Source organism: Psittacula echo, assembly GCF_963264785.1.
Source record: "Psittacula echo genome assembly, chromosome: 7".
NCBI lineage: Eukaryota > Metazoa > Chordata > Aves > Psittaciformes > Psittacidae > Psittacula > Psittacula echo.
Window position 1 is genome coordinate 4073268 of NC_137740.1, and position 14276 is coordinate 4087543.

Here is a 14276-nt window from a genome sequence, read left to right on the forward strand (position 1 = left end):
AATTAATGTAGGAGAAAACCTCAGCCCCTATGAGCCCCAAACATTAAAATCTCAGCTGAAACTGAACTTCGCAGGTTCCCCTTGGCATGCACAGGGAGCCCTGGATAGGGTGAGGGCATGAAATACCTGCTGAGAAGCTGGCTGAGTATGTTTTGATAACAGTAAACGTAATCTGGCTGTAGAAACATGTAGGAACTCTTAACATCACAAACCAAACTTCAAGGAGTGTTTTGGATGTACGCTGGAACAGCCATGGGCTGCAAATAGATTTTTTATGTATGGAGGGAATGTCACGGATGGTTTAAAAGTCTTTAGATATGTGTAGAAGCGACACATATATTACATATTATCTCCGCTGAACAAACACCATTTGAAATGTGCCCCTTTTTAACTACCACTATGAGCTGTCTAAAGAGCATTTTGGTTGAAACTTGGGAGGAAAGGATGAGGGGGGGAAAAGCCCACTGATCTTACACCTGCTCTTTAGCAGTGGGAAGTAGGTTCTCAATCTGTTAACATGACCATCTGGCCAATCTGCATATCATGGCTATCTGGATTACTGTACGATGGAATGACAATAACGTAGCCAAAACAAAAGTAAAATGCATCAAAACCTAACAGTGGCGGGGCCCTTTTGATTTTAAATTAAATAATAAATGTGGTATCACAGCAAAGCGGGAAAGTCAGCTAAATAATTAAAACCAAGCCTTCGCTATGGCGTAATTAAGCAAACAATATGGTGTGTGTGCTTCTATAGGAGCCAGCAATAGTTTCCACCATCGAGCGCTCCACTTTTGCTCAGCAGCTCTCAGGAGTTCAAGACGCTGCGACAGCTCTTTTGGTGATGTACAGTATTGTCAGGACACCTCTCACATCCCTGCAACACGCTGGGCCGGCTGCGGCTATTAACAGGATTAATGCAGCAACAATCGATACCAATTGTACTAAAAGATTACAACGTAAAGCCTTGTGTGTACCTTTTGGATTCTCCAGTACCTCCATGGGTATTTTGGCTATCTGCAGCCGCTTTCTGCATTAACTGCTCTTTGGGTTATACCCATTGATACCTCTTTTGCGGTGGTTCAAGTGGAAATATTTTATATCTAGTGATAGAACGTGAAACGGGTCTGCTTAAAGTTCAAGGTCATGTGCTATATCCTATTGCCCAGGCAATTAGCCATAAAGCACATTCAGTCACTAAGTAAATTTTCACAGGCGCAGAAATAAGGCTGACTTCTCTCTTCTTCGCTATCTCCTGTTCTAAACACCAGTAGCAAAATAAGCTCGTGTCAATAAAACCCTACCCGTGGATTTTTCTTAAACTTGGGATTTTTAAGTGTCCTCCTGAAAGATTAAAAGATTTTCTCTGTCACAAATACCTCGCTAGCTTAATTCTCGCCCAAAGTGCATAAGGATGGCTGTCCAAAACACCAATCTGGGCATTGCAGCATCGCCTCCCGGCCTGCCATCCAGCTTCGTCCACTGCAGAAGCCTCAAAAAACTCTGACCTCTCACCAAATTTAACTACTTCCATTGCGAATCCATTCTCCCATCTGATCACATTAGCAGAAGGAACTCCAAAGCAGTAAAAAACTCCAGAAAGTTCTCGGTTGAGTGCCTACTAATGAACAAAGGTTAACTTTATCTAAAAGGTCAAATGCCTGGTGGCTAAGGTTGTGACCTTAACAACTTAAATTGTGACCTTGCCACGTGCCTAGTATATTGTAGATTCTGATACAGATCATCTGGTAAAGGACTGGTCATAAATTAGCTTTACTGTTTGACTCCCACAAAGAAAACGGTTTGCCACAATGGTTTCCAACTTGTCATTTGATACAAGCGCAGAATAAGTGAAAACTAAAAAGCCAGCCTAAGTTCAGGGTATGAAAATGCCGCCTGCTTTTAGTTAAGCAGATTAGAAACTGCAAACTGAGAGCAATACTCTAGATTTCAATTCGTTTTTTGGTCAACCTCTAATTCACAAAACACCGATCTCCCTTTCCTTTCATCTTATTCCTTTTTCACTTTTTAACAAAATGACATGTAGTTTGCCTATTTGCATATTTTTGTTTTCTCTTTCCAGCCAGTTCTTAAAGAGAATAATTGATTTCAGTAGCTTTGTAAGAAGCACTATTTAAATCCGTGCACATGTGTTCCCTTACAGATGATAGTGCCTACTGAAGAAAAAGCGTGGATTCAAAGCAATAATTATCGTACATGTTTAGAAGGAAAGGGGCATCTTGCTGCCGAAGTCAACTCGAATAAGGGCATCTTGGAAGAGAATGCTTCCCCCCCGAAAAAAAAGAAGAAGAAGAGTAGAGGGGGGAAGAATAAAAACACAAGAAAAAGAGAAGCGAGCACTATGGGTGAAAAGGTCACAATGGTTTTGGCACGTATCTTCAAGCACGTTTCGGAGTCTGTGCCTCCTGCCAATACTGGCAACTTCTCAAAACTTTTAAGGAGGTAAAAACATTGTTTAGTGTTTACAAATCTTCTGTACTATAGCAGATGCTTGTCAAATCCGCTATATGTAGGTTGACCAGCCTACCTAATATTCGCGCTGGCGACTTCCTCCTTATACCGAAGCGGTCCATACGTTTGGGGAGCGAGGCCCGATGGAGACAAAGGATCCCTTAATATTTTTTCCCTTTTCTTTTGTAATTTTCCTGTTGCGCACCCGGCACAAGCTGCCATTACTGCGGGTCTGCGGGAACCAATGGCTGTCAACTTGGCCAATGTTCAGGTGTAACAAAGACTGCTGGGAAACATCGGAGGGGGGAAAAAAGGGGGAAAAAAAGGGGGAAAAAAGGAGGTAGCCTATATGGGAGGCTTTAGATACACCTCTGTGAAGCGATAGAGACAGTGACCATGCTGCGCCACCTCCTAAAAATCATTTTGTCCCCCTCCCCGGTGAGGTTTAGCAGGGAATACGCCAGCACACGCTACTGCATTAAGAGCACAATGCGATGCGTGCCATCAGCAAACAACGGCCGAAAACGCGACGCGGTCGCTGCTCACACAAAACCACACATCTACCCCCAAAACCCGAGCCTAAGCCTTGTACTAACATCTAGTCTGAAGAGCGATCAGTGCAATTGCTGCCTGTTGACAATGAAGGCAGAAATAAAGGAGTTCGCTATCAAGGGTTCTGTTTGCCAAGAGCGTGCTGATAACATGGTATATCCCTTATCACAACACCGAACTTTTATAACGTCTATTGCCTGGCTGTTATAACAGGGAGAAGATCCCTTCAAGCTCCTCAGAGTACCTATGAGTATGGTCCTTTTCTCCCCATCCTACATTTTTGTGACCCTACACACAGGCTAAACCAAGACCGCTGGTTTCTACGAACAACTTTTGTGCCACGTAAAAGGCTGGTTTGCACTTGGGAAACACAATACGGACCAGTATTTACTGGTACCACACTAAATATGTATCTAAATAATAAAACCCCACATGCCATACAGCAGTAAATAGTGTTTTCAGCAGTAGGTATCAAAGTGCTTTAAGGGCATCACCCCGCTTCGATGTGCAGAGGAGGAAACCGAGGCAGACAAAAGGGATGCGAGTCGCTGGTCTCCTCGGGGATGGCGATGGAACGGGAAGGGACCCGCAATGCTCCAGCCCCAACTCCCTTCGGTTAGCCATTAATTGGTAATCCATCCTTCATTGTGCTCCGTTATAAACTGCAGAGTAAACAAATAATTTCCCACAATATTTGCCTGCCACCATAAACGCACCATACGATTCACCAAAGCGCAAAGTAAGCGTTGCAGCCTATCTGTAGGAAATACCGTGAGGATACTTGGAAGTTATTGCCAATCATACCCATAAAATCAGAGCGGCAACACTGCCTATTGCAACAAGGACTCCGCACAGAAAAACTTTGAGGTAGCCAAAACTTTCCGCGAGACCCTCTGGAAGAAGTTGGCATTGGAGATGCAGGTTCCCAGCGCTGTAATTTGCACAGTTTTCCTACTGATATATATGTGTATAGAAGTGGTTTCTACTCATACGATTCCTCTTCCCTTTGCTCTTCTTTTTTTCCAGCCCCTCAACTTGCAAGTAAGGCTGAAACCTGTGCGGACCTATGCACACCATGCGTGAAAACCCGGGCCTAGCACTTCACACACACACATTTTTCTGCGATAGAATCACTCAGGAGAACTACAATAGCATATTATTTTAACCAGCCAACGTACTACACATCCTCTGAGCACACCGAGTACCAGGGTGTACCTTGCACTGGAGCCGGAGATCCCAAGATTTTCATCACATGCAAAAACATCTCAGTTTCCCCCCTCCATAAGCACAATATTATCAAACCAGGAATTTGTTTCAAGACCTGCTCAGCTGCTAAGTGTATAAAATGTGATGTTTTAGGGGGGTTATATGTCTCCTTTTCCCCACAGGGTTACCGCTGGGGTTGTTTTGTGGCCGCTCAGACCTGATGACGACGTTTGCTATCGAGGGATCGTCTTCGCCTTTCCCTTCGAGCCCAATCCTGCGGGATTTACACTCCCCATCGCCGTGGGGTTAGGATATGTGGTACTCCTGACCTACAGGCCTCGGGCACTCGTAGCCCTCTCAGACTACTTTGTGCATAGCATGGACAAACTTTTGTTTTTAAAAAATCAATTAAAATCTGCTTTCCCCCCAAACCAGGATAATAAAGGAAGTCACATCCGGCTGCAATCCCTCCAGGACAACATTTAGCATAACACCTGTGAAAGATGCCCGGAATGCCGTTATCCTGGGGAAATCGAGAGCCACTTTTACACGGCTGCACCTTAAAAAACCACCAGAAAAATCAAAGGGGTGAGAAGGGAGAGTTTTGGCATCCTTGGCACTCTCCTCACCGCCCCGGGAGGGCGATAACCGGCATTCCCTGCTCCCTCCCCACCTCATGCAGCTGCTGCCGGGATACGGCACCCGGCACGGAGATAAACAGAAAAGTTGGAGAAGGTGGTATAGAAAAGCACTTACCTGCTGCGTGCACAAAGTATGCCAAATATAAATCGAGTTCCTTAACAGAAACTCCTATATGGTGGGGCTGTACGCACAGCCCGGGGTTAGAGCACTGTGGGGACTTTACAAGGCGCTCGCCATCAGTACTTTCGAGCGGAATACCTTTAAATAAAATCACCATAACAAGGTCCAACCTCCAGACCTTATCTGCCTGGCGAAGGCAGTCAATTCTTCTCATCTTGCCCTTCTGGTCTGGATTGGAAAGAACGCAACACGGAGGCTTTTTTCCTGTGACTGTGAGAACAAAATCCTCCCGAAATTCAGGCCTGATATCTTTCCGGAGCTTTGCCAGAAGTCTGGATGCCCATTTTTGCTTTACCTCGGGTTTTTCACTTAGCAGTTCGTCCTTCACGGCTCTCTCTTCCTCTTTTGACATGCGTTTTTCATGTTTTTTGAAGTATTTTCTTTTTCGGGCTTGCAGGTTGAACCACGTGTACGCAAACGCTCGGACGTGAGGCAGAAGTGCTTCGATGAAGGGATGAAATTCATCCTGCAAAAAGTTACAGAGAAGGGACGATGTCATCGAAACCATCAACAAAAAAGCTGCCAGAAACGGGGCTTTCCCGGGATGGTGGGAATTAGGAGGCTGTTCGGATGTTTTATGAGTTGTAGGGTTTGTATCCCTTCCTGACAGACCCCAACCCGCCACTGCCGCATCAACCCAAAACCTCTTCTCGCACCTCCCCGAAAATAGGGCCTGACTTCAACCGAGGGGGCAATAATGGGGCCCTTTCCCCAATTCCCAAATCTCTTCAAAAACACAAGGTAGAATGAGTTAAAAGCTAAAAACCCCGCTCCAAGTCCACTTGCGGAACACGTATCTCCCTTTGCTCTCTCCCTGACCCCGCTGCTTGCGGTGTAGCCAGCGTATGCCCGCCAATTTGGCAAATCCTAAACATTTGGATGCCAATCAATGTTTGTATGGGGAAGTCTAAAGTATAGTGAAACTTTCCCTAAGATATATTTGGAAATAGCAGCAGGCAGTATAGTAAAACACCAATATAGCGGCATATACGAATACAATGAAGGGTGGTTTTCTCTCTGGTTCCTAAGCGGTGAAGGGAGTAGAAAGCAACGCGGCCGATTTATCCAGCACACATGGCAATAACTAACACTAAAATCCTGGAAAATGCAAGTCTCATGAATTAATTTTTATTTTTATTTGTATTTGTTCAAAAGAAAAAAATTAAAACCTGAAATTCAGACTTATTTGGACAAATCAAACTCTGAGGCTTTCCATAAAATAAAAATAAACAGGGAAAAAAGTAAAATACGGGAACAGAAAACCTGAGCGCAACTTCAGCAAATACACAAAGGATTATTAATTTTTCCCTTTATGCTTCGTGTCGCATTTTTATGGACATAAAACTGAACGCCCTACTTGGAAAGTTAGTTTGGCCATCCAGAGACACTGCTTGCTTTGTGTAACGAGGAGTTAAAGATCACCTCTCTTCCTTGGCACAAAAATAATCGCGATTAAAAGTGTGCCGACGATAAAGAAATGGCAAGAAAGACCCACCCGCACCTCAATTCTGTTTAATAAAATAATAGTATATATCCTCAGAAAGTACTGCATGAATCAGCCCAAGAGATCAAAACATAATACACTGGGGCCACACTTCTTGTTTTATTCTGCATAAATGAATGACCGAACTCCAGGCTGCACATAAAAACACATATAGCCTGTGGGGCCTGATCCAGTACCGCGTGCCGGGGCCGTCCCTGCTTCCAGGGGCCGAGTTCCTCCTTTTCTCAGGATTGGGCCCTCCAGGAGGGGAAAAATAGAGTCATTTGTGCAGCGTTTCCCCCAGCCGGGTCAGAGCCTCCCGCTGCCCACCCTTGCGAGGCACCACTGGGCATTTTTCACAGTAACTAACTTTTCTTATTGTAATTATCCCATGGAGTGCATTTCCGACCCAAATCGTTTCAGGTCGTGCAAATATTGCTATTAAAGCAGACATCTTCCTCGCTTCCAACACCTTCTTTTACCTTGCATTTCCTTTGCAAAAATGATGAAAAATGGAGAAATCAATAGCAGAAATACCCATCAGCAAAATCCTGTCGTAATTCCAGAGCTGCTGACTCCCCAAAAGCTCCCCTTGCACTTACTCCGAGTGCCCCCTGAATTGTAAAGACTTAAATCTATGGGTGATACCACCGCGTTTACGCCTTTTATTTTCAACACAGATTGCTAACCCCCCCCCCGCCAAAACGGCACAATATATTTCCCTGTGGCACAGCAGAGCGGCAGTGACCGCGAGGACTGTGAATGCTTATTAAAATAGAAGCAGGTAAAACAAAATAAATCAGTCGGATGATTGGCACATTCCTGATTTTTTTCCCTCCCTCCTCGAGTGGAAAAGATAAGTTTCAAATTTCAATAAAACTGGGGGGGGGGGGGGGGGGGAGAAAAAAAAAGGGAGAAGGAGAGAAAAAAGATTGCTGCGAGTTTGCAGTCGGCAGATTCAAAAAGTGAGAGGAGGCACAATCCCAGCACATGGAGCTGCTCGCACCCACCAGAAACAGCTCTCGCAGGGAAAGGGAAAAGGAAAGGGGGGGGAGAGGAGAAAAATAATCAAATCTATAAAAGCTACAGGTCCCTACAAGCTATTAAAAATAATAAACCCTCCCTTCTGATCCCTCCTGTGCTTCCCCCTTCGCCACTCAGGGAGAGCCAGGGAAAAAAAGGGCCTTTTGTCAAGTGGAAGTTTATCTGCGAAGGTACACACAGAGCAGAGGCTCGACAGACCCACAGCGAGCCAGGGGAGCGCTTCGAGCGTCCCTCGTTTCCAAACACGTTCTTGGTACATCCTGAAATATTTCAACTTTCCTGCTTTAAGCAGCGCTTTTGTCCTGCCTGATCTCATGTGCTCGGGACTTTTTTGGCTCGACGCTGGATGCTATCCAAGAGAGAGTTGCTTTAACCTGCGCTAAAGCTGATTGCGACGATGCGAACCTGAAAGGGGAGGTAGAAACAACATCCCCCCCCCCCCCCCCCCCCGCGGAAAGAACTGATTTAAAACCCACTTTAAAAGACTTCAGGGGGAGGGAGAAGGGGGGGAAATAAAAAGGTGCTTTTTTCTTTTTGTGGTGTGAAGCCTATGGCTGAAGTAAATGAGAGGCACCGCTGCTCGGCGCGCGAGGTGTGCACAGTGTTAGCCTCCAATGTGTCTGCTCAAAATGGTGTACGAGGAGAAAAGGTTCATGGCTCAGAACCAGACCAACTTTCCAAGTGTCCTGGTAAACTCCAAATCCCACCGCTTCCACCTCGGCGGCGAGGTATTACCAAAGGCAAAGTGGAAAGAAAAAGCACTCGGGGCTGATCAAGCAAAATTGGGCTGGAAGCAGGGGGGGGGTTGGGGGGGGGGGGGGAGGGAAGCACTTTCTGCACAATACAATTATTTATTTCAGTGTTATTATAGGGCCCCTTCCCGAAAAAAAAGTTTGGGGAATGTGCCAGGGCAAGTGTGCTAAGGACTGGTCTGCAGGCACGCTGTAAAACAGCAAGATTTTAGGTAACTGATGGAAAAGGAGCTGATCTTTGCCTCTCCCCAAGTTAGCTTTAAGGGAAACTTCCAAAGTATCTGATAAAGACATTTGCTTCCCCCCCCTTCGGTGTCTGATGGGCCACCTAAAAAGAACAGGCACCAGAAAGCTGGGAGAGCGGGAATAAAAAGTTTCCTTTTTATGATGATGATGATTTATCCCATTGCACTACTCTCCAAAGTTTGTGGCTCCAGCTCTTTTCCGAGCGCAGCCTGTTTCCAAGCAGCACCTCAGATTTGGGCCGCACCATTGTGTGGTGCTTCTTCCCCAAATTCCCCTCTGCTCTCCAGAAAAGGTACGAAAAAAAGAATAACAAATACATGAGAAATAGATTTAAACAACCTCGATGACAGAGACCCAAAAGCGCTCGCAAGAATGTAACACTGCAAAGGAGCCTTTGGAAACAATATATTTCTGCTGATCCTTTTGAAATGAAGCCAGCTCCAGTGCCCCTTGTTAATATATTTTTTACAATCCATTTGCTTGTAAATCTATTTGGAGCTGTGCATGTGTCCCTCAACTATTTCCTAGATCTTCAGCAGATATGTAAATGGAACGATGTTTAGATTTTTCCTGACAGATGATACAAAATGCTCGTGCTTTTGCAGTGCCAGTGTGCGTGGATAAATACCGCTCACAACTCGCGTTTCGGGCTGTTTTCCTCTTCTAACCCACTTGCGAAAGCTTCCCTTTAAATCTGAGGCAAAACTTAACACACACACATGCAAAAAAAGGAGAAGGAAAAAAAAAGAAATCTCCGTCCCAAAACTCGTATCAATAAAAGCTCCTGAAATGGGAAAAAAAAAAAAATATAGGAAATTGCTGTGATTGCTCAGGGCTTGTCCTTTTTTTCCATTAAAAAATGACAGAAGCACCTAATTGATCCTTAGGAGAGGAGAGTTTGTCAGGAGGCCTCTAATCCTCATCTTACTTTTCCAAACGTGCAACAAGAATGCGAGGTTTGAGTGCAAGCACAGAGCTTTTTTTTTCCCCCCTTATTTTTTTCCCTATTTTTTCTTATTTTAATTAAAATAAAAGGGGGACACACACGACACAACCCGGGGGCCAGGGAGCACCCAAGCCATGGCTTCATTTTGCTGTCCTCAATGTGTAACTGGGCCTAGTGCACCCCAGCAGCAGCCGTGCAGCTGCGGAGCGATGCGGAGCGCGGCCGGCCCTGCAAGCAGCCTGGTCCTCGCCCTCCCGCACCAGCGCGACTGACAAAAACCAGGTATTTTCCTCGAGTTGGAATTCCAAGAGCAAACTTTGGGCCAGCCGGAACGCACGCTCGCATCCCGGCCTCTCCAAAACTCCCTCCGCTCCCGTTTTCCTCCTGCCTTTCATCAAGTGTACGGACGGTTTTTAAGCCCGGTGGAGTTTTGTGCCTTCGCTCTGGCTTCTCCTGCAGAAATTTAAGGGAATGAGGAGGGGGGGACGGCGGTGGCAGAAAGGGATGAAACTTTTGCAGCTCTTGGGGAGCTGCCTCCCCTTCTCACTGCATTTTTCTCGCCGGGAAGAGCCTGGAGAGGCTTTCTCACCGGGAGAAAGAAAATATTCAAATTAAATTAATAAGAATAATGTAGTCAAAATCTCCTGCAGGAGGAAATAATCTGGGGTTTGAGTCTGCCACAAAGCATTTCCTCGTTAAACCATTATATCCTGCTAATTGAAGGTGTGTAATTTAGCGTCCTGCAGCAGAGCGCGGGGAAAAAGACGGGGGGGGGGGTGTGTGTGTGCAGCGGTACTCCGCGGCCGCGCAATTCGGGGCACCGCAGAGTGACACCCCCCCCTCACCCCCCTCCGGCCCCGTCCCGCCGCAAAAGTTGCGCCGAGTCCCGCAGGGGGCCCGATCCGCGGGCGGGAGGGTGGCGGGGGGGGGGGGAGTGGCAGGACACACGCGGGACAAGTTTGCGGGTGTCCCCCCCCCCCCCCATACACACATACACACACGCTCCGGTCCCTGCAGGGTCGCGATGCGCGGGTGCGGAGGACACCGCACCGCGCTGCGGGAGCGTGCCCAGGTGCGGGGAACGGGGCCGTCTGCGCGCCCGCGGAATGACAGGAGCGGGTGCGCGTGAAGCACGGAGGAATCCCACCCGCGTAACCCCGAGCGGGGTGTCCGGGCGGTGCGGGCCGGGCCGTGCTGCGGGAAGGCGCAGCGGCCGGTAGCGCTGCCACGGGGCCGCGGTGAGGGGCGCGGGCGGCGGCGGCGGCTGGCGGCGGCATCGATCGCGGATGACCAAGCACGGCGGGGCCGTGCGGGGCGTCCCGCAGCATATATCCCCCCCCCCATTAATTAAACCATTAATAAGTAGGCGCCATTAGCCATGTGCCGCCACAAATGGCCGTGAGGGAAGGGGGGGGGGGGGGTGGTTGTGTGGGGGGGGTGGGATGCAAGCGAAAGGCAACAAAGTTAGTTTCGGCGAGCGGCGTTTCTGCCCCTTTCCCTGCGCGCACACACCCCGCACCACGCTCACACGCAGTCCCGCACACCCGCACCCCGCAGCGCCGGCCCCACCGCGCCCCGGCAGCCGCTTACCTGGGTGAGACAGAGCGGAGAATACATGACTGCTGCGGGGGGCTGCGGTTTGGAGGTGTGCGTGTGCGGGAGAGAGGGAGAGAGAGAGGGGGAGAGACAGAGGGAGAGAGAGGAGGGGAAAGAGGAGAGAGAGAGAGAGAGAGAGAGAGGAAAGAGGAGGGGGAGCCCCGAGCCTGCTTCTTGCTTTCACATTTCCAACTCTGCCAAACTGCAGCCAGCGCGGAGCCGCTCCATGAGCTGAACTTTAACCCCGCCTCGACTTTCCCGCACTACGCGCTCGGCATGCCTGCCCCGCGCGCCGTTAAAGGCATAGCGCACGCTTTGCGCGCCCCCCGCTACGCTCCCCCGCGGCCTCCTCCTCCTCCGCTCCGCGCCTCTCCGCGCCGCTCTGCGTTGCCCTTGCGCCGCGCCGCCCCGCTCAGCGCTGCGCTGCGCGCCGCCCGCGGGGGGCGGGGAGGGGCGGGGAGGGGGCTGCGGCGCATCCGCCTCCCTCCGCCCCAACGCCCCGCAGCGCGGGCAGCCGCGGAGGGGACGGCGGGGACCGGAGCGAAGTTTCCGCGGGTTTGAGGAGGGGATTCTGCGGGGGGTTGTTATTATTATTTATTGGGGTTATTTTGGCTTTTTTGGGGGTTGTTTTTGGGTTTTTGCTTTCACTGCGGCTCCGCTCGGCCCTTGGCCGGGGGGGGGGGGAGGGAGGGAGAGCGGCGCTGCGTTCACAACTTTCCCCATCCCCGTTGTCACTTGTCATTTTAAATCAAGCGCTTGATGGTCAGGGGTGCTTATTCTTCTTTGAAATAATGATAAATTAAATAATACATTAAATAACACCCACATAAATTAATCTCGTCGCGCCCCCCCCTTTTAATTAATGAAATCACCCCTTAAAAGTGAAGCGCTTAACATTAAAAATCCACCCGCGCCTCCTGCCACTTCCCGAGCGCATTGTCTTGGCACCGGCAGCGTTTGGGTTTGGGGTTTGGATGCTCTCCAGCCCGCTCAGGGGGACTCGAAGGGTGTCCCGTTAGGGGTGGGTGTCCCCGCTCCTTCCCCAGCTTAGGAATAGCGTTTCCCATTGATGCTGGAGGGAGTTGAGGCGGCCTCCGCGTCCCTGCGCGTAGTTATGCGCGGAGGGGGAGGACACACACATAGGGAAATATCCCATCCATAGCAGGGCACGGGGGGGAAAACACACACACAGAGTTCGTTTAAAAGACGGCGGGGGGCTTGCGCGGGTGCGGAGGGGCGCGCAGCCACACACCCCCCTCTTCCGCTCTCCGCGCCGTTCCCAGCCTTTTGCGGTTTGCAGCATTATCTTGGAGTAACTTTTGGCGCCCTTCGGGAGACTTTTGGCCGCGGGACGGCTGGTTGCGCCCTCTAGGCAGGGCCCGCGGTCAAGCGCAACCCCTCCGCAGCCGCGGACAACGCACACCGCAAACCCCCACCCAAAATTAAGCAGAGCGAAAGCACCTTCTCCCTCCCTCCTCCCCCCCCCGCGGTACTTTACAGCGCTATAGGGCTGTGCGCGTAAAGTATATTCTTATTTTATCGCAACTCAGCGTTTTGCTAAGGACGCCTTCTATAATAAATAATTTTCATTCTTTTTCTATAGAAATTATATTTTTTCTCGCCCTCCCACCCCCTTTTGGGGGTTTTTTGGGTGCTAAATCCGGAGGTTTCCGCGGCTCCGTCCCCGTGGGGCGCCGCCAACTTCGGCGGAAAAGGCGAAAAAAAAAAAAAGAAAAAAATCCCTAAAAAAAAAAAAAATTAAATAATAAGAAAAAAAAAAAAGACGCGCCCCTCCCCCCGGGGGAGTTCAAACGTCGCAACACCCACCCCTGCCGCTGATTGGATGGCGGTCGGCGACGTCACACGGCCCCGCCCCGCCGATTGGCCCCTGCCGCGGTCCGTCACACCCGCGCCCAGCCGCGTTTCTTTGTGCGCGGCCGCGGGCGCTCCGGCCGGCGCATTTCGGAGCCGGCGCGTACGGACGGGTGGCCCCGCGGGGGGGGGGGGGGGAGGAATATCTGTCAAAGTCAGCGTTTTCCTTAAATCCCTTACAAAATAATTATCAAAACAAAAAGGGGGGAAATCCCTCAAAACGTAACCCCCGTGCAGACATCCGCGGCCGCGCTCCTTCCTCGCACAGACCCCGCGGAGCTCTTGCCCAGACAATAGCTTGCTACCCTATGCAAAAACATGGAAATTGGGCTAAAAACCACAAAAACAACGCATAAAACAACCTAAAAGAGGAGTTTTAAGGCCGTGCTCGCGCATAGGGAGAACGGGAGAAACTTGGTGCGGCCCCGGCCGTTGGCACTTTATGTTTTTATGTCTCTATTTTTTTAATTAAACTAAACTTGCAGCCGTTGGGAACCCGGAAGAGAATAAACGCCGCAGCCAATTGCCGCCTGCCGTTCGGTGCCTTGTTTGCTTTGGGGTTTTTTCCTTGGGTTCGGGGTGTTTATCCCGGTGGCTCCACGCCGGGGTTGGGGAGGGGATGCGGGCGGCAGGGCCCAGTCCCGGATCGCGCTACCCGGGCGCTGCCGCTGCCTGACCGCGCTCTGCCGGGCCGGCTCCGGCGCCCGGGACTTTGCAGAAGTTGCGAGCGATTCGGCAGCCGCCCGCGTCCCTCCTCCCCTTCCCCTCCTCCTCCTTCTCCATCCTCCCCCCCACCATTTCCGCAATCGCCGCGATTTGCATAGGAGACCCGCACCGGGGGGTGGCGGGGCTCACGGACATCCCCTATCCCCCTATAGCCTTCCCTCGCAAGGACGGCCGGCCCCGCTGCGGGCCTGCAGCCAACACTCCCTCCCTCTCCTCTCCCAGACGGGGGGTCCTCCGCAGGGCTGCTCTGCGGGAGGGCGACGGGGGTGCTGCGGGCAGCGAGCGCCCCTGGCACGGGTAACCCTCCTTTGCACGGGTAACGCCTTGCATCGATACCCCCCTTATACGGGTAACCTCCTCCATGCACGGATACCGCCCTATTCCACGGGTACCCCCTGCATGGGTACCCCCCTTTGCACGGATAAACCGCTTCTGCGTGGATACCCCCGTAACCCTCTCCCTTGCACGGATAACCCCGTCCTACACGGTTAACAGCCACCCCCCCACCCTCCCCCCGTACGGGTACCCCGCTTTGCACGGGTAATCCCCCTTTTGCACG

At 50.4% G+C, this 14276-nt stretch overlaps 1 protein-coding gene across 6 annotated transcripts in view; it reads right to left on the reverse strand.

The window, feature by feature from the left end:
• NFIA (nuclear factor I A) overlaps window positions 1–13974 on the reverse strand; it is a 258085-nt gene extending 244111 nt beyond the window's left edge. For all 6 annotated transcript variants that reach the window (XM_080623780.1, XM_080623779.1, XM_080623778.1 and 3 more), the window contains exons 1-2: window positions 11114–13974; window positions 4987–5518 (exon numbers count right to left, since the gene is read on the reverse strand). In XM_080623780.1, the coding sequence (XP_080479906.1) occupies window positions 4987–5518; window positions 11114–11140 (559 nt within the window). In that variant the 5' untranslated portion in view covers window positions 11141–13974. The remainder of the gene's footprint in view (window positions 1–4986; window positions 5519–11113) is intronic.
• Between the last annotated feature and the right edge of the window lie 302 nt (window positions 13975–14276).